Here is a 27,123-nt window from a genome sequence, read left to right on the forward strand (position 1 = left end):
AAGAAGAGGCGGAGGAGAGAAGGAGGGCTGGTAGCCAAATAAATAAATCCCGTCCAGCTGGTAGCAGAAGGAAGGTGAGAGAGAAATAACACTGGTGAGGCAACATGTGTGTATATAAGAGAGGAGGGAGTGCAGGAGAGAGAGGGTGATAGTGCTTGAGGGAGAGCATGTACGTGAATAGGAGGGAGTGCATAAGAGAGAGAGAGCATGCGTGTGATTAGGAGAGGGAGGGCGTGCATAAGAGAGAGCATGCATGTAAGAGTGAGAGAGGTGCATATATGACAGAGAACATGTCCATGTTAGAGTGTGTGCCTGTGAGAGAGAGAGGAGCTAGTTTGTGGGTCTCTCCCCCCACAAGTTGCACTATATACAGTGTCTGTCTTGTTGCAGTTTCCTTTTCATTTTTTGTCTGCAGGTTTCTATCTATGCTTCATGGTCTCTTTTTTTATTCTGTATTTGGGACCATGGATTTTATAACATGTGCGTGCCAGGTAGCTTTTTTTTATGTTTTAAGGGGTGTGTGCATATATATGTAAATTATATATGTAAATTATATTGTATGTGTAATTGGGTACCCATGGGCCAGTATGGAGAAAAATCCCCCAGGCCACTATTTTCCCAGAATCCGCCCCTGGGCTGGACTGATCCAAAGAGAGCTTGCGAATACTAGGAAAACTGAGAACATGGAAAACCAAATAAGATATAATAATTTAAGAATTCTTAATCTTCCAAGCGTGAAGTTTTTATCTCCTTATGAGCAATACAAGAAATATCTGATGGAGAATTTAATGTTAACATTGGAAGAGATTCCCCCAATAGCAAAGATTTTCTTTGTGTCATTGGGAAAAAAAGAGAACGAAGGGAATCAGAAAAATGATCCACAAAAGAATGATCTGACTAATATCACTGCTTTCTTGGAACAAACCATGTTTGAGCAAGTTGAACATCGTGGAACTTTATGTGTAAGATTTGTACATCTAATAGATAGAGATAAAATACTAAAACTGTCTCTTAAAAATAGAGAAAAGTTGTATTTGGGCCAAAAAACTTGGACCTATCCAGATATAACAAGAGCTACACAGATTCGAAGGAGAAATTTTCTCCAAACGAGTCAAGAAGTTAAAAACGTAGGGGCTCAGATTACAATTTATTATGCTAGTAAATGTGTAGTAAAACATCAGAATGAAAGGTTTGTGTTTTTGGAACCGCTAGAGATGCGTAAATTTCTTGATGCCAAATTACCTGTTATCACTGTATCCTAATCAGGGAAAGGTATAATGTGCGTTACTTCTTCCTTCTAATTGCATTTCGTTTTTCTTGTATTTCCTCAATTGTTAAACATCTTGGATCCCCAATTGCTTTATAACAGGGGAATTACCTTAATATAGGCTGGAAAATTAGGATAAGAAATGACTCATTTATTATATTTCTTCTGTAAGATTTATATAGACCAACCTATATGTATGGTTATTGTTAAATGTGATAATTGCACCTATTCACTGACAAGCTGATATTGCTGTCTATATTGTTTAAAAGCATAAATACAAAAAAATGTTCCTCTCAATTATTATTTTTAGACATCAGTTTTCTCCTGTCCCTTTGAGTTTTCAGCTCAACTTGAACTGGCTTCTACCAGAGCTTCAGCACCATGTGCCTTCATCATAACTCTTTCAGGGGGTTTTCCCACATTTTAACTGTTCCCGCCACCTCCCTTCAGAACCTGAGCATGTGTACCCTGAATCTGAGCAAGAACTGAGACTGTGCATCGAAAGGGCTGTGAGTGCCGCCTCCACAGCATATCCCAGCCCTGGCCAGCCCGAGGAGCATAGCCAGGCTCAGAAATCAAACCCACCTCTCTTCCAGGGCAATGCGCAGTGCTCTCATTGAGTCACCGGGCTGGTCTTTCAATTCTAAAATATATTTATTCCCAATGAAGTTCAGCCCATGCTCTGCCCTTACCATTTCACTCTAGAACTCTTCTTGCATAAATCAATACATTATCCTCATAAATATTTGTTCAGTACTATCATCCATATATCTATGGATCTTTTTTTTTTCTTATTGACATCCCCAGCCTTTCCAGTTCCTTGATTTAATTTTTCCTTCCTTTATGTCAATCATATTTAATCTTTCTCACTGTCATCCACATACGTTAGGCACTGGGATGACCAAATCTGTATTTCAGATTCTACATGAAGCCTCACCAAAGCATTATACCGAGGTCATACCACCCCCTTCCATTTTGCTGCTGTTCGTTGCTGCAGTTTTCAGGTATGCAAGGAGTCCTCCATGCTCTGCTTATCACAGACTATCATTTGCTCTGTGTGTGGATACCTGTCTTTTCCGTAAGCTCATGTTCCTAAAGCATCGCCTGTTCATTGATGTTAAATTTGTTCCCCAGATGCATGAGTCTAGATAACCTTGCACTTACTTAAATTCAGTCATATGTACCATTTATCAGTCCAGCTCCCTGGTTTACCTAAGGCCACTTTGGCATTTCAACAACTTCTGAATAGTTTGCTATACTTCCACAAAAATGCTATGCGGCCCTTTACCATTCCATGACCTGTATTCTGCAAAATTCCTGAGTTATGTAAATGAGTGATTATGTGGAGGTATTCAGCCCAATGGCATTTTTTAAAATTAAGAATACGAACAAGTTATTTTGGCAAACTTAGGGGATAGCGAACCCTGCACTTTGGAGATTTATTCCTGTGCATAATTTTTTTTGTGCACTTCTGAATTAATAGAATAAACCCAAGCAAATTACCAAAATATAATAAGAAAGTCAGAACATTTCCTTTTGTTTTGATGTATTAAAGATAGGACAAATGGTTTTACGACATCTGATTAAAAAATATACTTTCGCCAGTAAAATGAGCAAATGTGAAATGAAATCCATAGAAGGCACACATTTATGTAATCCTCCAGTGTTAGCTGTACAGAGACTTATTCTTTAAAGCCTAGAGAGGTTTCCATACTTATCTGTTATATCTGAGAGACAACCACCATGCATAGGACTAAGGTCATGGCGTAAAATAACATTCAGCAAGTCGAGTATTCATTCATAAAAGCAGCACATAAAACAAAGACAAAATAAAAATAAAAAATCATATTAATTTTTGGGTGTGAGAATTTCATTAGTATCATATGTCGGCCAAGTCTTCACAAATTAAGAAGCACTTAGAAACTAATTGTTTTTGCAAGTGTTTTCCCTCTGTATCAAGCATACCCAGTATCATTCACTATGAGCAAAGAAGCAAAAAAAAACAAAAAACAAAACCTTAATAGGTATGAAAAAAAACACCCAAACCACATCAGATTTTTAAGTCTGAATTGACTTAATGATATAGTTCATTGTGCTTTCAATAGATAACAGTTAAAAGGAATAGGACTGCCCTGTGCATGATTCCACAGCCAAGGATCTGCTAGATATGTTATGCCTTCTTAGTAAGAAACAGAATTACCATAAAAAAGCTGTCAGGGAACAATGAGTGCAGATAACATCTGTAATTTTGAACAGTAGGGAGTCTGAAATGCTTGTGGTTCCTGGCTATCAACAGAACACCTGATACACGACAAAAAAAATATGAAGATCATTTTTCAGGGGCTAACTGCTTCTTGCATAGTTTTCTTTGCAGTGGAGGAACAGCTTGTGTAAACTGGTTTGTAAGAATGAAAAGTAAACCCAAGCTGATCCTGTGTTTGCTTTTGTGACCACCTTATGTTTAACAAAATACAACTTTCTGCTTTTAGGAAAATAATTTTCTGACATTCATGGTGCCATGTCAGTTAAGTAGTGTATGAATTAATCAGCTGGGACATGAATTTGATACAGTACTGGGAAGTAGAAATGTAAATTTTGAATCCAATGTACTAGAGGGCACTTTATATTGCCCGAGTACATGCAGAAACTTGCTTATATTGCACATACTAATAGGCGATGTTAATGACATGCAAATGAGCCCAGATTTCATCTAGGGACTTTATCGCAAAAACATTATCTTCCGGAGGTGCAGTTCATGTTTTGATTGTGAAGCAGTTTGCACATACCTTATCCCTGCGCTGACAGATAATGAGGTGTGCATAATTTGGCATCTCGTTACCTCATAAGCATGGGTTTTATGCTAAAAGTCGCAAAAGCCGTAGTGCACGTGTTAAAAGGGCTGTTAGTGCAATAAACGTTTTGCTAGTTTACGAGCACTGACAGTGTTTTATTTTTGCCTGTACTTGCACTGGCGAGTGTAAGTGCACTTTAATACATTGGCGTCATGATCTGCTGCCTCCAAGGCCTTGCAACATATCTAAGGACCTCTTTGCGGATGATTTTCGTCAAATTCATTCAGGAGGCGACATAGTGCAGATTGCAGATGTTCGCAATGCTCTTCCAGTCTGTAAAGTTTCTGTGAAACCTGTACTGAGCACTGCCTGTAATTAAGATTACCCAGGTAATGAAACGACAATATATCGGGCTTCTCATGACAGCCACTCACTATAATACTGTTATTGCCGGGATTTACCAAAATCTTGTATAGAGCATTTCAGAAGCAAGGGCATCAAGCATGTTTGTGTGCTGAACTGTCACTTATGAATTGTTAACAAAATCAAGCACATTTTCTTTGCAGATAAGGCATTCTCATAATTTTAATATTTGTCTGATTTGTTTTTTGTATTTTAAAATGTAGAAATATAAAAACTTACTGGTAAAATATTGCAACAATATTCAACAAAATGAATGAAGCAAAAATCCTTGTGTTTGCCCATATTTTGTAAAATAATTTCTATTGAATTATCAAATGGCGCAACACTGAGCATTCTCAGTGCAATCTTATAGCTGGGTGCTCAGAAATCACCTCCCGTTCAACATTTCATAGAAACTCAGGCTCCCATTTACTGAAGACAATGGAATTAGCTCAAGATGGTTAAGACCATAGGTAGATTACTGCCTAGTTTTCTGGTGAAAATTCTGTCATCCATTTGCCATTGGTGACATTTGTATTTCTATGGGGGCTCTCGATTTGTCTTTCTCACTGACCTGATTTTTCCTTTGAACTTCTTGTTTTACAAACGTTGTAATCTGTAGTCAGTGTTACCTATTCTTATAATAATTAGTAATCAGTCTCCAGGAACAATATTTTCAGTACTGAAACCAGAAGGCCATTGTTTCAGCCTGGATGAATGCAAAATACTGGGAGTAGAAATGGAGATAAATTGAATTTTGAGCATTTGTTACCCTGTGTATATCTGGTAGACAAACTAATTGCTTCTCTTAGTGACCCACAGCACCTTAGTTATTCAAATATCTTCAAACAAAGCCACACAACAGCTCTATCTATGTTAAGTAATCCGGGACACAGTCAGCCATTCATAGAAATGATATTAGCTGGAGTAAGGGACTAAATAATATAACTGTGTAAAATAATGCTTGCTAAAACATTAATGGCAAATTTGCATTTAAAAATTGAAGGTGTGACAAAATTGTCTATTGGCTAATCCCTGGCAGGTAAGCTGCAGTTTTAAATAACAGCAATGAAGGACAGCAAACATGTCAAATATATTTTCCCTTGTTTCGAAGATTTTTGGCTAAACACAGGGAATCTGTTACCTAGCAGTTGTCATAAACTTGCCCATGGTAGTGCCGGCCTTACAACTTTTTATTTTAAAGTAAAAATGAAGAAAGTTTAATTTTATCCTAGAGAACTGGAAAAACTCTACCTAGAGTCACTGGTCTCTGCTAACCTATTGTTCATGATTGCTAGAGCACCCACCCCTCCAGAAAAGCCATTTTGTCTGGTGTTCATGCTGACAGTCCTAGGGTAACCGTTGGCAGTCTCAGACAGCTGCTTTTGTAGGATGGCGAGAGAGACTTTGTTTGATGCTGTGAGATCCCTCATTGAGATCATCTCGCCAGAAAGCCTCCTCCCCTCTCTGTCACTGTCATAAGGCCCGTCCGTTTCGATCGATAAGGGATGTCTACGGAAGCGGGAGCCTGGGGTGATGGCGTTGCGACGTCCCAGGTGGGCATTTGTTTTATGGCACTTTGGACAACATCTGCATCCCAACTTTCTCAATAGCCAGTTTAAAACTTGTTTAATTATAATTGATATGACGTTAAAAAGAGAGTAAATGCAGCACACTCCCAGTAGTATAAACATACAGTTTCCAAATCTGTACAGTCCCTGATATTGGTACACCACATTTTGGCTGCTTACCAAATCCCCAAAGCCAATGGTGCTGAAGGTGACAAAGCAAAAATATAGAGAATCAATGTAGTTCCATCCTTCCACTGGTGTGTACATAGCTGAAGCACAGCAAGATACAATAATTGAGAAAATACCCAGAATGAGCATCACATGGTATACTGATGGCTTCCACCCAATGAGGCTGTCCACGTCTGAGATAGCCGAGTGTCTTCGAATAGTAGGAGGTAAAAGACCATTTCTTCTAAGTCGCCTCTCATGACAAGCCTTCATTATAAAGGCCAAAAGGGAGATAATACGCTCTAAGAAAAGATTGAAGAACAGTATGGTACCGGCACATCCAAGCAGGCCATAAAAGATGAGAAACACCTTTCCAGCCACTGTTGCTGGTGTGGTCATTCCAAAACCTGCAGAAGCATAGATAAAAAGAAGTTGTATTAGCTTCATTATGATGATGTATCCATAACTACACATTAAATGCACTATACTTTCTTCTACTCTTCACAATTCTAAACTTAGTAGTATCAATTGTAAAAAATCAATGATCACACCATATTAAGGACATGATTCATTAAGCATTAAGGCATAGAAGAGGAAAAAAATCTCATTGAATAGGTTCCTAAAGATGTTGATTATATTATTATTAATCTGCTTATCAGTTATTGGTATAAAAAACCAAGATACATTCTGTTTCTTTGTTGCACTATAATCAATCTAGAGCATATGCCTAGTTATGCACGGAGAAGGCAACTAGTTTCTAGGCAACTTGTTTTTAAACAGTGAGAGAGAACCCGTTCTGGATGTCCTGGAACCTCACATGGGAAAATCAGAAAGGAAAAGCAATCATGCTTTTTCAAAGAAGATACTCATTTTACTTGGAAGAAGATCATTTTATCTGTTTAACATGCAGCTCTATAATAACAGATACATTGGCACAGACACTTCTGAGAATGTATTATAAATGCACTATGCAACTGTTTCTTGTGATACAAATCATCTCTGGTAAGTTTTGCTTCAAAGATTTAATTCTTTGAATAAATATTTTGCTCTGCTTTCCCCAGCTATTTAAACATTAATTTCATATGCCTGATAAATTTATATAGCTGGCATGGACAAAAACATTGAAAGGAAAAAAAGATTCTTTGTTGTGCAAGGTTGTCTTTTTTTGGAAAGACTACAGATCCATGAACGCTTTAATGGGGTAATGCTTGTCACCTGTAGAATCAATACATGAATGTCACCGTGTCTTGGAGGGGCTGATTTATCAACTACAAAAACATGTAACAATTGTAAGCTTCACTGAAAATGAATAGTTAGCTTTATTGTTTACGAAAATAGAGCAATATGCCTGCCATCAAATTACTCGTGAATATCACAGAAGCAGGTGCATCATCAGGAGAATACATTTACTAATGTGTTTAGTGTAGCCAGAAGAACTGCTCTTGTCTTTCCTTTTGCTTCAGGTTATTATAGAATCAAATGCCACCATCACCACAAACAGTTTTGTTTTAATTTGTCAAAAATAATGCAGAATGTATTACAGATTAGAATAATAGCATGTACAGTTATTATACTCTCCTGGTATTTTCTTTGCCTCTCAGAATTCATGACAACCCATTCAATGAGCTTAATGTTCTTCATAAAACAATGGGAGAATGACCATTTGGCCTATTCATTTGTTGCAGTTCTATTTATCTGTCATATGAATCTTGAAGTGTGATTCTATGTTTAGGTTTATGCTTATTGACTAAATGAATTGCTTTACTGCAAGTAACCAAGCAATGAAACTTACATAATAAAAGAGTAAGTCAAAAACCATAAATAAGTAAACATGATAAAAGCAAAATATAATAAACACATAAATATCTTAAAAAATAACAATTTAAAATAAGGTTGTGGATATTAGAGTTATTTTGGTCGTTGTAGTTTAGGTATCAGAGCAGGCCAAAAATGAAGATAGTAACATAGTATTGATGGCAGAAAAAGACCAAATGGTCTGTCTATTCTACCCAGCAAGTTTCCTATGGTAGCAACTGCCGCTCCATGCAGGTTACCCCCATGTTTCTGTTAAATATAGCAACTGCTACTCCATGCAGATTACTTCCAAGTTTCTGTTAAGGATAGCAACTGCCGCTCTGTGTAGTTTACCCCCCAAGCCTTATACATTAACAAAGCAACATTTTTACTGGATAAGGAGCCATCTTGAAAATTCAGACAATGCTGCTTGATGAACTTTGCTTTTGAACTTGGCATTGAAGCAGTCCAGTTCTTTTTCCCTTATGTCTGCATATCAGTTCCTCAGACCATAAACGTTGGAGCCCATGCTGGTTGTCCTCTGAATCCGATCCCTCTTTTCCCCCCATGTGCAAATAGATATTAATAGAGAATCAACTTAGAATTAAAAGAGCTAATAAAACAGAAAATATTGCTTAATTCAGCACCTTACAGAAGCAGATGACTTTAAGGAGAATAGAGAGTAATGTAGATAGCAATGTTCTAGAGAAAGGTGAAAAGGTAATGAGAGAATATGGAGAAGTGAAAGACATGACAATATGGTTTTTATCTTTAAAAAATTGCTTACTTCTGGAGATTAAAATACTTTGCAGTACAGATTGGTAGGAGGTAGTAAGATAATGGGCTAATACAATATGCATGATTTAGGTAAAAAAGAGGAATTGCGACGAGTCTGGTAACAAATTAGGGAACTGCAGTAAAATTATTATTCATGTATTGTGATTAGGCTTGTAGGATAGAAGTGATAGGCTGAAAATGATAATTATGTCTATTATTGAAATGAAATGACTTTAGATAAGACATTACAAAGCATATATTACATGTTCCTGTTTTGAACAGAACAGCTGTAATTTTTTAATAAGTCCTTCTCTTTGATAAAATATTAAAAAGTGAAAGTGCTTCTACTTTCTCCTTCATTATGTAAGTACTTACTCTTAATTGTATCTCCCTATTTTATTATTTTCTGGGGTTTGGTGTTAGTGGTATTCCCCAGCTTTCTTCCTTGTTTTTAACCTGGTTGGTTTGATGGATTGTCTGTTTAAGGACTTTAAGCCCTTTGCTTTCCTTGGTTGATTTTTATTTTGGGGCATGTTCTTGGTCTCATAGGCCAGTTAAAGTCTGGCCCTCACAAGGGGTGAAGGACTTGGGGTTAGAGACCCCAAGCTTTGTGTTGTGTTTATTTTTGACACTGATTGTTGTGTCTTTGTTTTATACGGTATTGGAAGGGAGACATATTTTGCTGGTTTTCGCAGTTTTGCTGATTGCTTTTATAGCGATTCTGTATATTATGGTGTGAAAGATATATAGACTTTGGGATTTGACTGAGGGGTACACCACTAGCTTTCGCATCTACCCTTAATTGGGCTTAGGTGTGTGTTTGCTTTTTGATTATTTCTCATACGTTTCAGACACGATTGTTGATTTACAGTACTTTTTTTGTAACATGGGGGGAACTCTTCATTGCCCCCCTCTGGATCCTGCTATGCCTGCCCAGTACATTTGGGAGAGGTACAAACATTCTGATATTCATTATCTTCCTAAGGGCCTCATTTTCCAATATCGCATTGGAAACGCATTAGGGGGCATTTCCAATGCAAATGAGGCTTCTTTCGTGCAGCGGGGAAACATCACGTGCAGTGACGTTTTCGCCAACATTAGCACCATTCGCGATGTTTTCCCGGTGCGCGAGAAAACACCCGAAGAAACATCACAGCACACGATATTTGTCAGTCAGTATGTGTGTGTGTGTGAGAGAGAGAGAGAGAGAGAGAGAGAGAGAGAGAGAGAGAGAGAGAGAGAGAGAGAGAGAGAGAGAGAGAGAGAGAGAGAGAGAGAGAGAGAGAGAGAGAGACTTACTATAGTGCCTATGCCCTAGACAGGTATTTGTATCCCTATGGGAGGGCCACCTACTAACTCGGGGTGGGGATTAGGTATGAGCGTCGGGGGCCACTTTCGCATTCCACATGAGACGTATGGAAAGAACAGTGGTCCCTAGTGAAGATTTGCTGGCCGTCGGAGTGAGGACGCTCACTCCAAGAAGAGGTTTGGGCAATGTTTCACTCATTGCCCAAACCTCTTCTTGGAGTGAGCGTCCTCACTCCGACGGCCAGCAAATCTTCACTAGGGACCACTGTTCTTTCCATACGTCTCATGTGGAATGCGAAAGTGGCCCCCAACCCCCGACGCTCATACCTAATCCCCACCCCGAGTTAGTAGGTGACCCTCCCATAGGGATACAAATACCTGTCTAGGGCATAGGCACTATAGTAAGTCTCTCTCTCTCTCTCTCTCTCTCTCTCTCTCTCTCTCTCTCTCTCTCTCCTAACAGCTGTTAATGTGATTTGCAAATTTATTGCATGCGGTAACTCCCTTTGCAAATGAGGCCCTAAGTTCCATTAAACCATGTCTTTCTATATACTCTGTGATTTTGATCTTTAGAATAGTTTCCACTATTTTTCCTGGCACTGAACTCAAACCAGCAGATACATCAAGCAACACCCAATTAAACTAAGGATAAAAAATTTCCCGCTTTCCTTACCTGGAAACTCTTGACTTCCAGTCATCCTGAGACTGTCATGGATTAGTGGGGAGGAGCAAAAACTTTCCGCTCTCTCACACATACTCATACATACATGCACACACTCACACACATTAGCTCTCTGTTTCTCATACACACACACATATGCTCTCTCTCACACATACACATGTGCTCTCCCTCATAAATACACACAAGAGCTCTCTCTCTCACACTCACACACGTGCACTCTCACTTGTGCTGTTTCTCTTTTACATACTCATATGCTCTCTCACACACACACACACATACTCTCTATTTCACACACACACATGCTCTCTCATTCCTCTCGCCTCAGCTCCTCACTCAGACCCACTCTCCCCTTACTTCCCATTTGACTCACCCTTCCCTTTCTTCTTTCAATTCACACCCCTCCTATTCTTTCTCAGTCACTCTCTCCCTTTACCTCTCACACACAATCCCCTTCTTTTCCCTTCTTTTTGACTTACCCCTCCCTGTCCTTTTGCCACTCAACCCTTACCTTCACTCTTATTCTCTCCCCTTCCCTCTCACCTCCTTTCCTTCCCTATCAGTTACTCACCTCCTTCCCTTACCTCCTCACTCACACCCCCTACCTTTTTTTTTTCCACCTACCAGCAAGTCACCATCAGAAGCAGCAATGCAAGTCTTCTTGCTGATGGGTTGTAGGAACCCTGCTGGCTTTAGAATTTAAAAGGCAGCTGCTGCAGGTTGGCTTTTTGTTTTTTTTTTTTTGGGGGGGGGGGGGTATGCTTGCTGCCGCTCCCAAAATTTTGCTGTCTGAAGCAGCCACCTTATCCTGTCTTGTTATAGAACCAAACAAACCCCACTCCACTCATGAGGACTACTTTATGTAACAATACAAATTTTAAAATATTTTTTAAGGGATTCAGTATCAGAGACTAACGTGCTATCTCGATCTCCATGCTCTTGCCTGTAATGGGCTACAAGCAGTATCATAAAAAGCACTTGATTTCACATCATATACTGCTTCCCATATTTTTTATAATTTAATCTTACCAACCTAATTTTATTTATTTTAAAGTTAATGTTTCACATGTATCTTATATTAAAGACTTATTTTCCACATATTATTGTACTTATCTTCAATGTAAATCTTTTTAACTAGCCTGCTGCGTTTATTCTACTAAATCCACCCGACACTGGCAATGTTTCGGCATAATTCTTATGCCTTCTTCAAGGGAAATTCCTGTAAAAAGCGGGGCCCACCATTTTCTTTTAGCCACTAAGGCATAATCTCACAGCTCACAGAAATGGCGATAGTGTCTACAAATGTTAGGACCTGCACAGCCCTGGTGAGCCAATAAAAACACCTTTTGTTACCTGCCCTGCTTTCCTAAAGCCAGAATGTTAGGGGTAAGTGTACTAGTAGTGGGACACTGATTGCTTCAGGCTGCTCAACAACAACAGCAACAACAGGGAAGGGAGGTTCAAATGCCTCCTAGGGAAGCCCGCACTGGAGCCAGAGTCGCATGCCCCCCCAGAGGAGCACGATGGCCCATGTCAGGGCTTTCCTTGCAGGAAAGCATGCAGGCAGTACAGGGAGTGCATCTTTTGTCCCCACACCACGTTGCTGGGGATGCCAGAAGACATGTGGTAAAGAGTAGGGGTGTGTATTCATTTGCAACGTATTGGCAATCTGCAACGTATATGCCATATTCGTTGTATTCTTGGGGGTCACGAAACTTATGGCGAAACCCCACGAATACAACGTATCACTAACGAATAAACCCCCACCCTCCTGACCCCCCAAGACTTGCCAAAAGTCCCTGGCGGTCCAGTGGGGGTCCTGGAGCAATCTCCTGCAATCGGGCCATTGGCTACCAGTATTCAAAATGGCACCAATAGCCTTTGCCCTTACTAAGTCACAGGGGCTATCGGTGACATTGGTCAGCCCCTGTCACATGGTAGGAGCACAAGATGGTGCCGGCCGTCCATTGCTCCTACCATGTGACAGGGGCCAACCAATGGCAGCGGTAGTCCCTGTGACATAGTAAGGTCAAAGGCTATTGGTGCCGTTTTGAATACCGGCAGCCGACAGCCCGAGTGCAGGAGATCGCTCCAGGACCCCTGCTGGCCCACCAGAGACTTTTGGCAAGTCTTGGGGGGGTCAGGAGGGTGGGGGGTTGTAGTAAATTAAATTTAAAGGGTTGGGATGGGGGATTTTTGGGAAACAAATACATATATAACTAATGAATGGATCAGGGTCCTCCGAGAACAGATGCAATGGATTTGGATCCTGATGAATACGAATACCGAATGGGATGAATCAGTCTCTGCTGCACATCCCTAGTAAAGAGGTATTGTCTGAACTCTCAAGCTATCAAGAAATTATATCAAGAAATCAGAGGGGAGCTGGATCCTGTCACTGAAAGGTCTTACGCTATACCAGACCTCACCATACTATTGTGCACCCTGCATTTTATGGTATCTGGCTCTCTCCAAACAACAGTTGGGGTTGTTAGGGGAATGTCACAAGCATCTTTTTCCCGCTGTATATAGCCACAATAATCATTACATAAGATTCCCTCATGAAGGGCGGGACTTGCTGGACTTGAAGAGAAGTTTTTATGTAATAGCGAAATTTTCAAATATTCTGGGAGCTATTGACTGCATTCACATAGCCATCATCCCACCTTATCTCAGGGAGGAGAACTACTGCAACAGAAAACGTTTCCACTCCGTGGTTTGTGATGTTTTACTTCCATCCTTGATGAGGCCACCAGGTACCTGAAACTCATGCATGATTCCTTTATACTTGGGCAATCTGGTCTGTTTAAACATTTTGAAGATGGCCTCTATGGTGATGGTTGGCTAATAGGTAAAAGCTGTGCTTCTTTCTATCATCCCTCTACAGCTATGTGTTTACAGCAAATAGCAGTGACGGACGGGGGGGGGGAGGGAAGGCTGGCAAGGATATGACTACATCAGCTAGTTGACAAGTGGCTTGCACATTTAGGTTAACAAGCCATAGTGGCAGGGCCTAGGTTTCTTTCTCCTTGCTGTAGAGGCCCAATAATATTGCATGCCTATACAATGCAGTTGCCACTAAGCTCAGTGTGTGACCTAGTACTGCAGACTTTCAACTTGTCAACTTTAAACAAGTGGCTGTTCAAATCCTCTCTCTTGGAGATGTTGAAATATTGTTTGTCAACCAAAACCTTTTTGGGACCGCAGTGCAGGGACTCCTGGTCAGGTATACCCTGTTAGTGCTCTGTCAGCCAGGATGTCAGCCACAGTTTGTCTTGACCATCATAAGGGTACAAGGGTTCAACTGAAGCTGGAAAATGTGCATTTTGGGCCAATCCTAGTCACAGTGTTATGGCTGACAAATATGTATCTCTGGAGGATATACTGCAGAACAGCTAGGGGCATGAATAATCATACCATGAGGTTGATGTCTTTCTGTACTGACGTGTGGCAGTTGTGATGAATATCTTCAGTGTTATAGGAGTGCTAGAAATGGATAGAGATTGCTTGGTTGTGAATGACATGTACACATTGTGATTGAACCCCAGATGCATTTTCCCATTCATGATGATCTGACACAGCACAACAAAGTGCTATAGCATATATATAGTTACAGTAAAAGGCGGCATGGACATTGGGTTTGGAAATAGCCTTTAATGGCTCATGTCAAGCTATAGCTTAGCTTCTAGTGTCTTATATAATGCTGTGGGTTGACAGTGATTGATGCAGCCAGTCTTTCTTTGCCACAGGAGATTCTGGATATGGTTGCAGGACCTGGCTTCTCACACCTATCGCTATTCCCAACATATCAGCAGAGATGAAGTACACTGAGGCCTTATGTTCTACTCACTGGGGTAGATTTTCAAAGGATTACGTGCTCCCCTAGGGCTCCCCTAGGGCTTGGCGCATGCAAGATGCACAAGTGTGCACCCCCTTGCGCACGCCGACCCTGGATTTTATAACATGCGCGTGGGATTGTGCGCATGTTATAAAATCGGGTGTACATTTGTGCGCGCCGGGTAGCGCGCACAAATGTACCCCGCATGCATAGGATTAAAAATCTGCCCCTTTGTGTCATAAAATGCACCTTTGGAGTTCTAAAAAGTAGATTTCACTGTTTGGTCAAAATGAGGGGAGCTTTAATGTATGTCCTAGCCAGAGTAGCAGAGATAGTGCTTGACTGTTGTGTATTTCATAATTTTGATCTACATTATGGCATCCCAATTGACCCTGTTCCAGATCTACCTGAGGATCCCCCATGTCCCCCTGTACAAGCCAGGGAGACCAAACAGACTGGCAGCCAGCTTCAGGAAAGTGTCATGCAATGCTATTTTGCCAGTTAGTCATCGTCTAGTCCTTCCCATTGCATGGAACAGAGCCCAGCAGAGTGGTTCTGGCTTCTCACATCTGTATCTTTTATTTACTCACCAATCCTCTGACTGGGTCAGTGTGTAAAAGTAAGCACTAATTTTATTTATTTAATTAATTTATTTGTGTATAGGTATTTATTTAGCGTCTTTCCTATATTTCTAGATCAGGGTGGTTTACAAAATTAAAAAAATTCAAAGCATGTACAACATACAAAGTAGAAAATAATATAGTTGTACATCAAAAAAACAATACTTATACTAAATGTACTGTTTTAGTATAAAAAAAACCTAAAACATGCCAGAAGTTAGCTGTCCTCATGAAATGGCATTATCAGTTTGAAAAGCTAATTTAAACAGCCAGGTTTTTAAATCCTTTTCAAAGGCTTTTAAATCTTTAGCCTTCCATAGATTGTCAGGCATGGTATTCCACAGTCTCAGGCCAGCTATTGAAATTGCTCTATCATGATCTTCACTCAGGTGTGCAGACTGTAGTGAAGGTACGCTTAACAATCCTTTATTTGATGATCTAAGGGGCCTGGAGAGTATGTGTAAGTGTAGTATTGTACCAATCCAATTTGTATCTTTGCTATTTATAATTTTGTAGATTAAAGAAAGTATCTTATATCAGATACAATATTGGATTGGTAACCACTGCAATGATATCAATATAGGTGTAAAATGATCATAGTGTCTACCACCAGTAAGTATACAGGCTGCTGTGTTCTGAAGTAACTGGAATGGTTTTAAACTACTAGCAGGCAATCCAATCAATAATACATTACAGTAATTGATTTTAGAAAAAATTAAAATTTGAAGCGCTGTGCACAGTTAGGCAATATCATGAATAGAGATCATTAGTTGCAATTGACAACAGTATATAAAGTTGACACAAAATAAACCTAACAACAAATAGAAATGGCTGTCCTAATGTATTCTTATTGAATGTCATTTAGAAAGAGTCATGTTTCACCATAGCATTCGTGTAAGACAACCAAAACAATGTACATAGCTTGGCATAGCTAGCACCTTCTTGCTAGCCTCAGATTCACCTTTCATCCTGCCCTAGCCCTCACATGTTGCCAAGATAGTTGCATATGTATGATGGAAGTCCAGCAGGGCCTAGGACATGGAGCTGAATGCTCTATTTGTACAATAACTCACAAGCAGCTCAGCTGCTTAAAGGCACTGACTGAAGCTACAAACTGAGAGCTGCAATAATCAATCACTGACTCTTCATGCTACAGCCAGATTCCCTAGCTGACATCTATATTCATCTGATTAAATCCACATGAACATCAGATTCATAGTCTCAGTGTCTGAGGCAGTGCTGACATATTCATGTAGCAGGCCTTCTCTTAGAGCCATTTTTGAAGCACATGTCCAATATTGTGAGAATCTCAAAAATCTCACACGTCATTACATGCTAGCATATTTTATAGTGGTTACTAGGGATGTGAATCGTGTGATCGATTTTGGCTGGGGGGGAGGGAAATCTGATCGTCATGTTTTTTTTTCTTTAAAATCGTAAAAAATCGTAAATCGGGGAGGGTGGGAAAACCAGCACACCAAAACAACTCTAAAACCCACCCTGACCCTTTAAAACAAATCCCCCACCCTCCCGAACCCCCCCAAAATGTTTTAAATTACCTGGGGTCCAGTGGGGGGGTCCCGGCGCGATCTCCCGCGATCTCCCGCTCTCGGGCCACGGCTGCGTTAATAGAAATGGCGCCGGTGGCCCTTGGCCCTTACCATATGACAGGGCAAAGGTAGCGCCGGCGCCATTTTGGTTCCTGTCACCCGACGTCACGAGTGCAGGAGATCGCTCCCGGACCCCCGCTGGACCCCAGGGACTTTTGGCCAGCTTGGGGGGGGGGCTCCTGACCCCCTCAAGACTTGCCAAAAGTCCAGCGGGGGTCCGGGAGCGACCTCCTGCACTCGCGCCGTATTGCCAATATTCAAAATGGCGCCGGCGCTACCTTTGCCCTCACTATGTCATACGACAAGTATCCCGTATCCCTATTTTATTTATTTATTTTTATTTATTATTATTTTGTTATACCGTGTTTCATGACTAGAATCACATTAACCCGGTTTACAATTAACAATGTGTGTAAGGTAGAGAGTAACATAGTAAACAATATTCCCAATTCAAACTTCAAATACAGAAAACAATATTATGGATGTGAGAAAGTTACAATAAAACAGGGAAAATTAACTAGGATCTGGAAAGGGGGAGAAATTGAACAAAGAAATATTTACATTTCAGTCAATTGCATCAATTAATATAATTGTATAGCAAAAATGAATATATATGATACAGTTGTGAAGGACGATAATATGGTGCTGTGTGTGAGTGGGTAGTTGGTGGATTCTTATTTCAATCCAATTTTTGAATACGAGTTTGTGCTGATGGGTGGAGGATTTAATCAAGGCCTGGGAATGCTTTTTTGAAAAGCATTCCCAGATATATTTTAAATTTCACAATTTAAAATATATCTGACGATTTCATACGACCCGTATCCCGTATCCCTTTGCCCTCCCCCCTCCCCCGATTTATGATTTTTTGACGATAAATCGGGGGAATTATTATTGTATCGCGGCTCTAACGATTTTTGACAATTTAAAATATATCTGACGATTGTTTTAAATCGTCAAAAAATGATTCACATCCCTAGTGGTTACTCATAATCATGCACAGCTAGGCCCAGCTACATCTATATAAGCAGTCAACTCTCATGTACAGATAGATGGTGAGGGCCTTGGCCCTTGGTCTGTCATGTTGGTTTTGTTAGCTGCAAAGGAAGGCTAATGAAGGATGCAGGTCTCATCTCATTGAACCAAAGGCAAAATGGACTTAGAAGCTATATACCTACCCTGGCATGTAACAGGTAGCCATTGGGCAATATTGAGATATCAGGGCCCAGCAAGGACCTTTGCCTATCCATCTCTGGGCTATTCATATTGTCTAGCTTTATGTAGGTACATAGAAAATCTGCATAATAGTTTCATTGTTCTGATTGCTAGAATCCATTACTGTCTTTATTCTATATGTGGCCACCCTTAAAACACACAGGCTGAGGCCTCCAGGGGAGACATGCTATCAGAATTGTCAATTTCCAAACAGAGGTACAACTTTCAGGTGTATACATTTACATTTATTGACGTGTGAATCTCCTAACATTAAAAAGGTCTAGGCGATGAACAAGAATACAATCATAAAATAAAATCACTATAACAATACAATAAGATAAAATAGAGCATACATAGCTCTATATTTGTATCTTGTGGTTCTCAAAAGACTAAACATGTTGCAGTTCATCAGCTTTACTGTTAGACGATTCATGTCATGCTTGAGAGTCTTTGCATCAATGATTTCAGTCACGTTTGAAAAGGTATACTTGTGGTGAAGACAATTCCCTGAGGTAGCCTGTCTGGGCAAAACATTTGGCATCGAAATACTAGTCTTTTGAGGACCGCAATATATAAATATAGAGTTAAGTATACTTTAATCTTGTGAGCAATACAATGAAGGAACAGAATATTATATAAAGAAGAGCACTGCAGTACTTGGGCATTTCAAATTTCAAATTCTAATCGAAATTTCACAATTCACTGTTAAAGACTTTCCTAAATCATTAAAGACATTTTTATAAAAAATAAGAAAAATAAAAAAAAAACATTAACAATGTTTTCTAATAAAAATTCATGAGCATTGAAAGCATGCTGTTACTGATGGAGGTTTTTTATGACTAATTATTTTGCCCTTATTACCAGTCCACAAGAAGTTCACCTGAGGACTGGCATCTAAAGTCTTTTTCCTCTATTTTTACATTTAAATTAACTTAATATCATTCATCAGTCCGGACACTGCAAATTCACTCTTGTAATGCCAACCAAAGGCTGAATCTGATGCAGAATTTCAATTGAAGTTATTTTGTATGAATCCTGATACTGGATAATTGTTTGTGTAGTCTTTTGATCAATGCCAGATTTCTGCAGGAGATATCATGCACTGGGCTGTCCAATGTACATCAAGGAGGAAATTAGGGAAAAAATATTTTTCTTTGAGCATAATCTCAAACTCTTGGACTTCCACGACTTGTCATCTATAGAGCTTTCATGGATTGTTTGATATTAAACTATATATTAGACCAATAGATGAATTAGCCATAGATATTGTTGCACTGGTTTTGGAGCTCATGCGGACCCCTTTCTTAAAAGCTTACGTACAAACATCTTTCATTAATTCTTCTACTGGATCAATGAAAACTATCAAATCTTATAAATAATCCAGTTTTCTCCAAGATCAATTCTGTTATTAAAATTCAGCACATGATTTACGAGCTAAACCTTTTGTCTGGACAATTACTCTAGAGCTCAGTCTCAAATCTCTGTTCACATTTGGAAGATCTTTTCACCAAAACCTAACAATAAGCAGGCAACGAGGTAGAAGAAGCAGGAACTTATTTGTTGCAACCCCAATTCTTTTAAATCCGTACCTAGCTTCTCTTCTGATGGTCCTCTATTTTTCAGTGTAAAAAACAATAGGGGTCTAGTTGCTGAAGTGCTTTAAAAGGAATTTTAATGCACAGTTTTAATGAATTTTAGTTATCACAGTATTCACTTAAACTTCAGTACACTGAGTACTGCACTTTAGTGAATACCGAGATATACATTCCAGTGTCTGGAAATGCAATGGATATTATCTGCAGAAGTAACATCTGCACGCTCCTGAGAAATTCTGGCATACAAAAAGTAAAAGGACAGCTAAGCCCACGTTTACATTCTCCTCAGTGTTAAAGCTCTGTGACATCCTCTCTCCAACACAATACACCTTTTCAGAAACCCCACTCCAACTCCAAACCCTGCATCTCTCCCAATCAGCAAATAAAGTACCTGCCTCCCCCATTCCCAGGTCGCCTAGGGCGCCGAGCCGTAGGGGGCGCCGAAGAGCAGCCACGTGGTGCAACAAGCGGGGCCTATCCCGCTCGCGGCAAAGAGACATAGAGACTGAGTGCTCCTCAGGGCTGCTCGCGGCCCTGAGGAGCACTCAGTCAACGCCGAAACAGGTAGGGGGGGGCATGACGGGGGAGGGGGCGTGACCGGGGGGAGGCAGCGCAAGGGTCCCCTAGGGCGCCCAATACCCTTGCACCGGCCCTGCCCACCCCCATGACCCTCCCTGCGTTCTTGCTGCTGGCTTGGACCACATCCTTATGGCACAGAATCTCTGGGTTCATAATGGGCCATGAGCGATCCCTCGTGAGGGCCAAAACCAGTATAGTGATTTTAATGCATGTTAATGCTGTTTTAATGAGCACTGAGACTTGCAATTGCACTAACTCAGTGCAGTAAATAGGCCATTTGGATACCTGTTATCAAAGCATTTGAAAATTGATCTTATATATGCAGATCAGCGGCGGATTCCCGAGGAAGACCGGCCTGGGGATTCGCCGCTCAGACCGGCCCATGAGATACCACGTGGTCTGCCGAGCGCGGCTCTGTCACGGCCGCGCTCGGCAGACCACGTGACTAGCGCGACCGGCCCACCGGGGGGATGCCCGATCCCCCGATAGGCCAATCTGCCCCTGATGCAGATGTCCCTAATCCCAGACCTTAGGTAATCAGCTGCAGAGGGACAAACCACTCATCACAGCAGCTCACTCAGAGCCTGTCGGGGGGGGGGGGGGGGGCTAGATGTAGTTTGCTTTCAGAAGGGAAGGATGTGTATCATGTGTGCTCTCTGAGTTAGGCCCATTAGTCTGACATAGGAGAAGAGAGGCACATGCCTTGCCAGGTCCTGTAATAGGGTGGGAAGGAAGAGGGATATTTAAGAAACTTTCATACAGTTTTTCTGATTTCTGACCTGTTCCATTCCTGGCAGGCTGTATCCCGTGCTCCTGATGGTCAGGAGAGACTGAACACCTTTTTGACCAACATAAGAGGAGGTTGCGGAACTGGAGACTTTTGGTAACTGTTTCCAGTACAGCCTTTCCTCCTGAGAGGCCAGCTTCTATCTTTTGAAGAAGAATCATCAGAGGAGACGTTCCACGGACTTTACACCCTGGGACAAACGACACCGCCAGGTGAAGTGTGGGATTCAGCGTGGACTGGAGAAAGGGATCCGGTCACTTGTTAGGATACCCCAGCCCCATGGGACAATTATCTTTCCCTACCATGGAGGAAAAGCAGGTTCCAAGCCCCTGCCTGGAGGGACATTTCCACAGCGTTAGAGAGCATCCAAATCCCGGCCCATGTAAATCTGGGGACACTGGAAGTAACTTTATGTTTTGCATCTATTGGTTCCTTTAAGAGGAATTACAGTAAGTTGAACACCCATTTAATGAGTCCTGCCTGGTTTGTAAGTGTACCTGTCCCAGAGAGCTATGGTAACACACACACCTGGGAGGACACTACTGCCTGGGCCAAGAAGGTTAGTTTTCACCCCCACAGAAAGGACCCACATCTTGGGGATACAGGAAAGGGAAATGAGAAATGTGACGACAACACCAGTTATCAATTCTTTTGTGAGCCTTTAGAGAATATGCCCCTCCAAGGAAAAGAGTTACATATATTTGATCCAGGTCAAACTTTCAGATCAAATTTTATGTCCATGGAGGCTGCAGGGATATCCAGGCTATCTGCTTCTGCTCAGTTAGTCAAGGGTGGGCTGAAAATCTGCCAGTGGGAGAAGCTAGAGAAGTGCAATGGGATTGCTTGGTCTAAGTCTGACAAGTTTGTCTTAGGATGTAGTCAGGCTTCATTGGACTCAGTGTTCTCACCAGTGACTCCTGTATCATGTGACTTACAACATCTATGGGAAAGGAAGAAGTAAACAACAGAAGCACAGGCTCTGTGGTGAGGGCGTTAGAGTTACAAGGAAAAGCCATGGATCATGTTATGGGAAATTGCATGGGAAACCCCTGTGATGGTGTACTCGGATAATAGTTCCAGAGGCCATATCTCACATTTCCTGCGCAGAGGGAAAGTTTCCTTTCAAGGCCCTCACATTGCTCTTAATTTTCCAATGTTAAGTATTTGCATACAGTACTGATAATCACAACCTTAGAGAATAATACATTCACTGCTAAATGAATCACCAGGAGAAGGTATTTGGTGGTTTCTAACTTGTCTCTTTTTATTGACAAGATGCAAATGATGAAATAAAGTTTTTTATACCTGAATTAATTCATTTTGTGATGGTACAAACAAATGTTTTATAGTAAGTCTGACTTCTTACAGTCTTTCTAAATTCAGATAGTTCCCCAATTGAATCAGTTCTTTTAATTATGTGATCTCTTTCCTCCCATAGGGTTCTGGGCAAAGCTTTTGTGCTTCCCTCCCATTGTAGTTGAAGTACTGAAGGTGTACTTTAAAGTTTTTATTCTTTTATCTCCTACCTCTTGTAGTATCAAGGGTGATACCTTTTACTTTTTCCTTTCCCAATCCTCAGCAGATGTCCATGGACTATTGAAGTGGTCATGTAACAGATATGAGCTAGGGATGTGCAGCAGGGACGGATACGTTTGATTCTGTATTCGTATTCGTCGGGAACCAAATCCTTTACATCCGTTTTCGGGTGACCCCGATTCGTCCATTAGTTACGTATGGTATTCGTTTCCCATTAAAGTTAAAAAAAAACCCCATCCCAATCCTTTAAATTTAATTAACTACAAACCCCCACCCTCCTGACCCCCCCCCCCCCCACAAGACTTGCCAAAAGTCCCTGGTGATCCAAAGGGGGTCCTGGAGCATTCTCCTGCACTTGGGCTGTCGGCTGCTGGTATTCAAATGGCGCTGATAGCCTTTGCCCTTACTATGTCACAGGAGCTACCGGTGCCATAGTCGGCCCCTGTCACATGGTAGGAGCACAAAATGGCGCTGGCCGTCCATTGCTCCTACCATGTGACAGGGGCCGACTAATGGCACCGGTAGCCCCTGTGACATAGTAAGGGTAAAGGCTATTGGCGCTATTTTGAATACCGGCAGCTGACGGCCCAAGTGCAGGAGATCGCTCCAGGACCCCTGCTGGACCACCAGGGACTTTTGGCAAGTCTTGGGGGGTCAGAAGGGTGGGGGTTTTATTCGTTAGTGATACGTTGCATTCGTGGGGGTTCGCCATACGTTTCAGAACCCCACGAATGCAACGAATAGGGACCTATATATTGCGGATTGCGCATTCATTCAAAATGAATGCACATCCGTAATATGAGCCCTTGGGCTGTGGCATGGTTGACATTAGAGATGTGAATCGTGTCCTCGATCGTCTTAACGATCGATTTCGGCTGGGAGGGGGAGGGAATCGTATTGTTGCCGTTTGGGTGTGTAAAGTATCGTGAAAATCGTTAAAATCATGAGCCGGCACACTAAAACCCCTTAAAACCCACCCCCGACCCTTTAAATTAAATCCCCCACCCTCCCGAACCCCCCCCCAAATGCCTTAAATTACCTGGGGGTCCAGCGGCACACTAAAACCCCCTAAAACCCACCCGACCCTTTAAATTAAATCCCCCACCCTCCCGAACCCTCCCCCAAATGCCTTAAATTACCTGGGGGTCCGTAGCCTTAAATTACCTCCGTAGCGGCGGTCCGTAGCTAAATCGGGGGAAGGGGGAGAGCAGGAAAAGCGGCACACTAAATCGTGTAGTCTTCAGCCGGCGCCATATTGCAAAATGGCTGCCGCAAAATGGCGGCGGCCATAGACCAAAATGATTCGACGCAGGAGGTCGTTCCGGACCCCCGCTGGACTTTTGGCAAGTCTTGTGGGGGTCAGGAGGCCCCCCCAAGCTGGCCAAAAGTTCCTGGGGGTCCAGCAGGGGTCCAGGAGCGATTTCCTGACGCGAATCGTTTTCCGTACGGAAAATGGCGCCGGCCATACGCGTATGGCCGGCGCCAAGCTGGCCAGGAACTTTTGGCCAGCTTGGGGGGGCCTCCTGACCTCCACAAGACTTGCCAAAAGTCCAGCGGGGGTCCGGAACGACCTCCTGCGTCGAATCGTTTTGGTCTATGGCCGCCGCCATTTTGCGGCAGCCATTTTGCAAAATGGCGCCGGCTGAAGACTACACGATTTAGTGTGCCGCTTTTCCTGCTCTCCCCCTTCCCCCGATTTAGCTACGGACCGCCGCTACGGAGGTAATTTAAGGCTACGGACCCCCAGGTAATTTAAGGCATTTGGGGGAGGGTTCGGGAGGGTGGGGGATTTAATTTAAAGGGTCGGGGTGGGTTTTAGGGGGTTTTAGTGTGCCGTGTTTTAGTGTGCCGTGTTTTAGTGTGCCGCTAGACCCCCAGGTAATTTAAGGCATTTGGGGGGGGGGGTTCGGGAGGGTGGGGGATTTAATTTAAAGGGTCGGGGGTGGGTTTTAGGGTGTTTTAGTGTGCCGGTTTTCCTGCCCTCCCCCTTCCCCCGATTTACGATTTTTTGACGATAAATCGGGGGAATTGGTATTGTATCGTGGCCCTAACGATTTTTGATGATTTAAAATATATCGGACGATATTTTAAATTGTCAAAAAACGATTCACATCCCTAGTTGACATAGCCTAGCAGGCGAACCCGCTAGGCCCACACTAACAGCTGTTACTCTTACTCTTACTGGGACTGGAGCTGGAACTTCACCTATATCAGTCCAACCTGCTAACTCATCATTTATGCGCTCCACCAGGCCCTGCCAGAAGGTGTCGGTTAGGCTATCTTTGCCCCAACAGAATTCTGAAGCCACGGTGCAGAATTGAATGGTGTAGTCACCCATGGTGCAACTACCCTGCCTGATTCAGATTGTGGATGAAACCCGATTGACTTGTCAAAAACCTGCCGAAACTGGCAGAGAAAGTTGTGCAAGTTTCCCATCAGGGAGTCTTTATGTTCCCACAGCAGTGACGCCCAGGCTAGGGCAGGACCACCCAGTAGAGACAGCATATAATCCAAATGGAAACTGGTGGCCTGCAATTTAAAGTGCATTCTGCACTGGTTGATGAAACCTCGGCAGCCCTTGGGGTCACCCTCATACATAGGCAATGGTGAGAGATGTGGCATGGTTCCCAGGTGTTGAGTTGGAGTGGCTGGGAGAAGCGCCAGTTCAGATACTAGAGATGTGAATCGTGTCCTCGATCGTCTTAACGATCGATTTCGGCTGGGAGGGGGAGGGAATCGTATTGTTGCCGTTTGGGTGTGTAAACTATCGTGAAAAATCGTTAAAATCGTGAGCCGGCACACTAAACCCCCCTAAAACCCACCCCGACCCTTTAAATTAAATCCCCCACCCTCCCGAACCCCCCCCAAATGCTTTAAATTACCTGGGGATCCGGCGGTGGTCCAGAACGGCGGCGGTCCGGAACGGTCCCCTCAATAGAATTGTGTTGTCTTCAGCCGGCGCCATTTTTCAAAATGGCCGCCGCAAAATGGCAGCGGCCATAGACAAAAATGATTCGACGGAGGAGGTCGTTCCGGACCCCCGCTGGACTTTTGGCAAGTCTTGTGGGGGTCAGGAGCCCCCCCCAAGCTGGCCAAAAGTTTCCTGGGAGTCCAGCGGGGTTCCGGGAGCGATTTCTTGCCGCGAATCGTTTTCGTACGGAAAATGGCGCCGGCAGGAGATCGAGTGCAGGAGGTCGTTCAGCGGCGGTCCGGAACCCCCGCTGAACGACCTCCTGCAGTCGATCTCCTGCCGGCGCCATTTTCCGTACGAAAACGATTCGCGGCAAGAAATCGCTCCCGGAACCCCGCTGGACTCCCAGGAAACTTTTGGCCAGCTTGGGGGGGCCTCCTGACCCCCACAAGACTTGCCAAAAGTCCAGCGGGGGTCCGGAACGACCTCCTCCGTCGAATCATTTTTGTCTATGGCCGCCGCTATTTTGCGGCGGCCATTTTGAAAAATGGCGCCGGCTGAAGACAACACGATTCTATTGAGGGGGCCGTTCCGGACCGCCGCCGTTCTGGACCACCGCCGGATTCCCAGGTAATTTAAAGCATTGGGGGGGTTCGGGAGGGTGGGGGATTTAATTTAAAGGGTCGGGGGTGGGTTTTAGGGGGTTTTAGTGTGCCGGTTTTCCTGCCCTCCCCCTTCCCCTGATTTACGATTTTTTAACGATAAATCGGGGGAATTGGTATTGTATCGTGGCCCTAACGATTTTTTGACGATTTAAAATATATCGGACGATATTTTAAATCGTCAAAAAACGATTCACATCCCTATCAGATACAGAGGCATGAATCTGCATGGACTCCATTCGAGCCACCAGGCCTTGAAGAATGCCGGTCATATTGCTGAGTTGGTCTTTCTGTTGCTGGACCTGGTGTGCCAACCCTGAGATAGCCTGAGCTGGGAATGAGTCCGCCAAGTTTATGGCCTCAGCAAACTGTCATGGATGTGAGCCCTAGGGCTGTGGCGTGGTTGATACAGTCTAGCAGGTGAACCCGCTAGGCCTACACTAGTAGCTGGTGGGCTCAGTCTTATTAAGATTGAAGCTGGAGCTTCACCTATACCAATCTCATTCCATGCAGGTTGAGCCCTTGGGTTCCAGGAGCTAGCAGGGTTAGACAAAGTCCCATAAGGAACAGTCAGGCAAAGTCAAGATTCGGGCAGTGGATAGAGCTGGCAGCAAGTAGACAGGATCAGGGTCCAGGCCAAAGTTGAGTCAGTCAGTGAGCAACAAATAGCCAGGTCCAGGCCAAGGTCGGGGCAGGCAGTGAGCAATTAGTATCCGGGTCCAAGCTGGGGGTCAAGGCAGGTGGCAATCCAGAAGTATAGTCAGAATCCAAAGCAAAGATCAGAACTAGTTAATCAGGGCAAGATAAACAAGACAAGGCATGACAGGACACAGGATAAAGACAGGGTAGGGAAGACGGGACAAGGCAACAGAAAGGCAGGGCAAGGCAGAAACATGAAAGGCAGGGCTGGTGTAAGGATCTGTAGCACCCTAGACAGACCAATGTAACAGTGCCTCCCCCCCCCCCCCCCCAAACCCACCCTGAGTTGAATGTGCCCCTCTGACAGTGGTAGATA

At 42.7% G+C, this 27,123-nt stretch overlaps 1 protein-coding gene across 1 annotated transcript in view; it reads right to left on the reverse strand.

The window, feature by feature from the left end:
- Window positions 1–5,711: 5,711 nt before the first annotated feature.
- KCNK12 (potassium two pore domain channel subfamily K member 12) overlaps window positions 5,712–27,123 on the reverse strand; it is a 129,462-nt gene continuing 108,050 nt past the window's right edge. The window contains exon 2 of the mRNA XM_029596765.1: window positions 5,712–6,607. Within this exon, the coding sequence (XP_029452625.1) occupies window positions 5,712–6,607 (896 nt within the window). The remainder of the gene's footprint in view (window positions 6,608–27,123) is intronic.

The sequence above is a fragment of the Rhinatrema bivittatum genome, chromosome 3 (assembly GCF_901001135.1).
Source record: "Rhinatrema bivittatum chromosome 3, aRhiBiv1.1, whole genome shotgun sequence".
NCBI lineage: Eukaryota > Metazoa > Chordata > Amphibia > Gymnophiona > Rhinatrematidae > Rhinatrema > Rhinatrema bivittatum.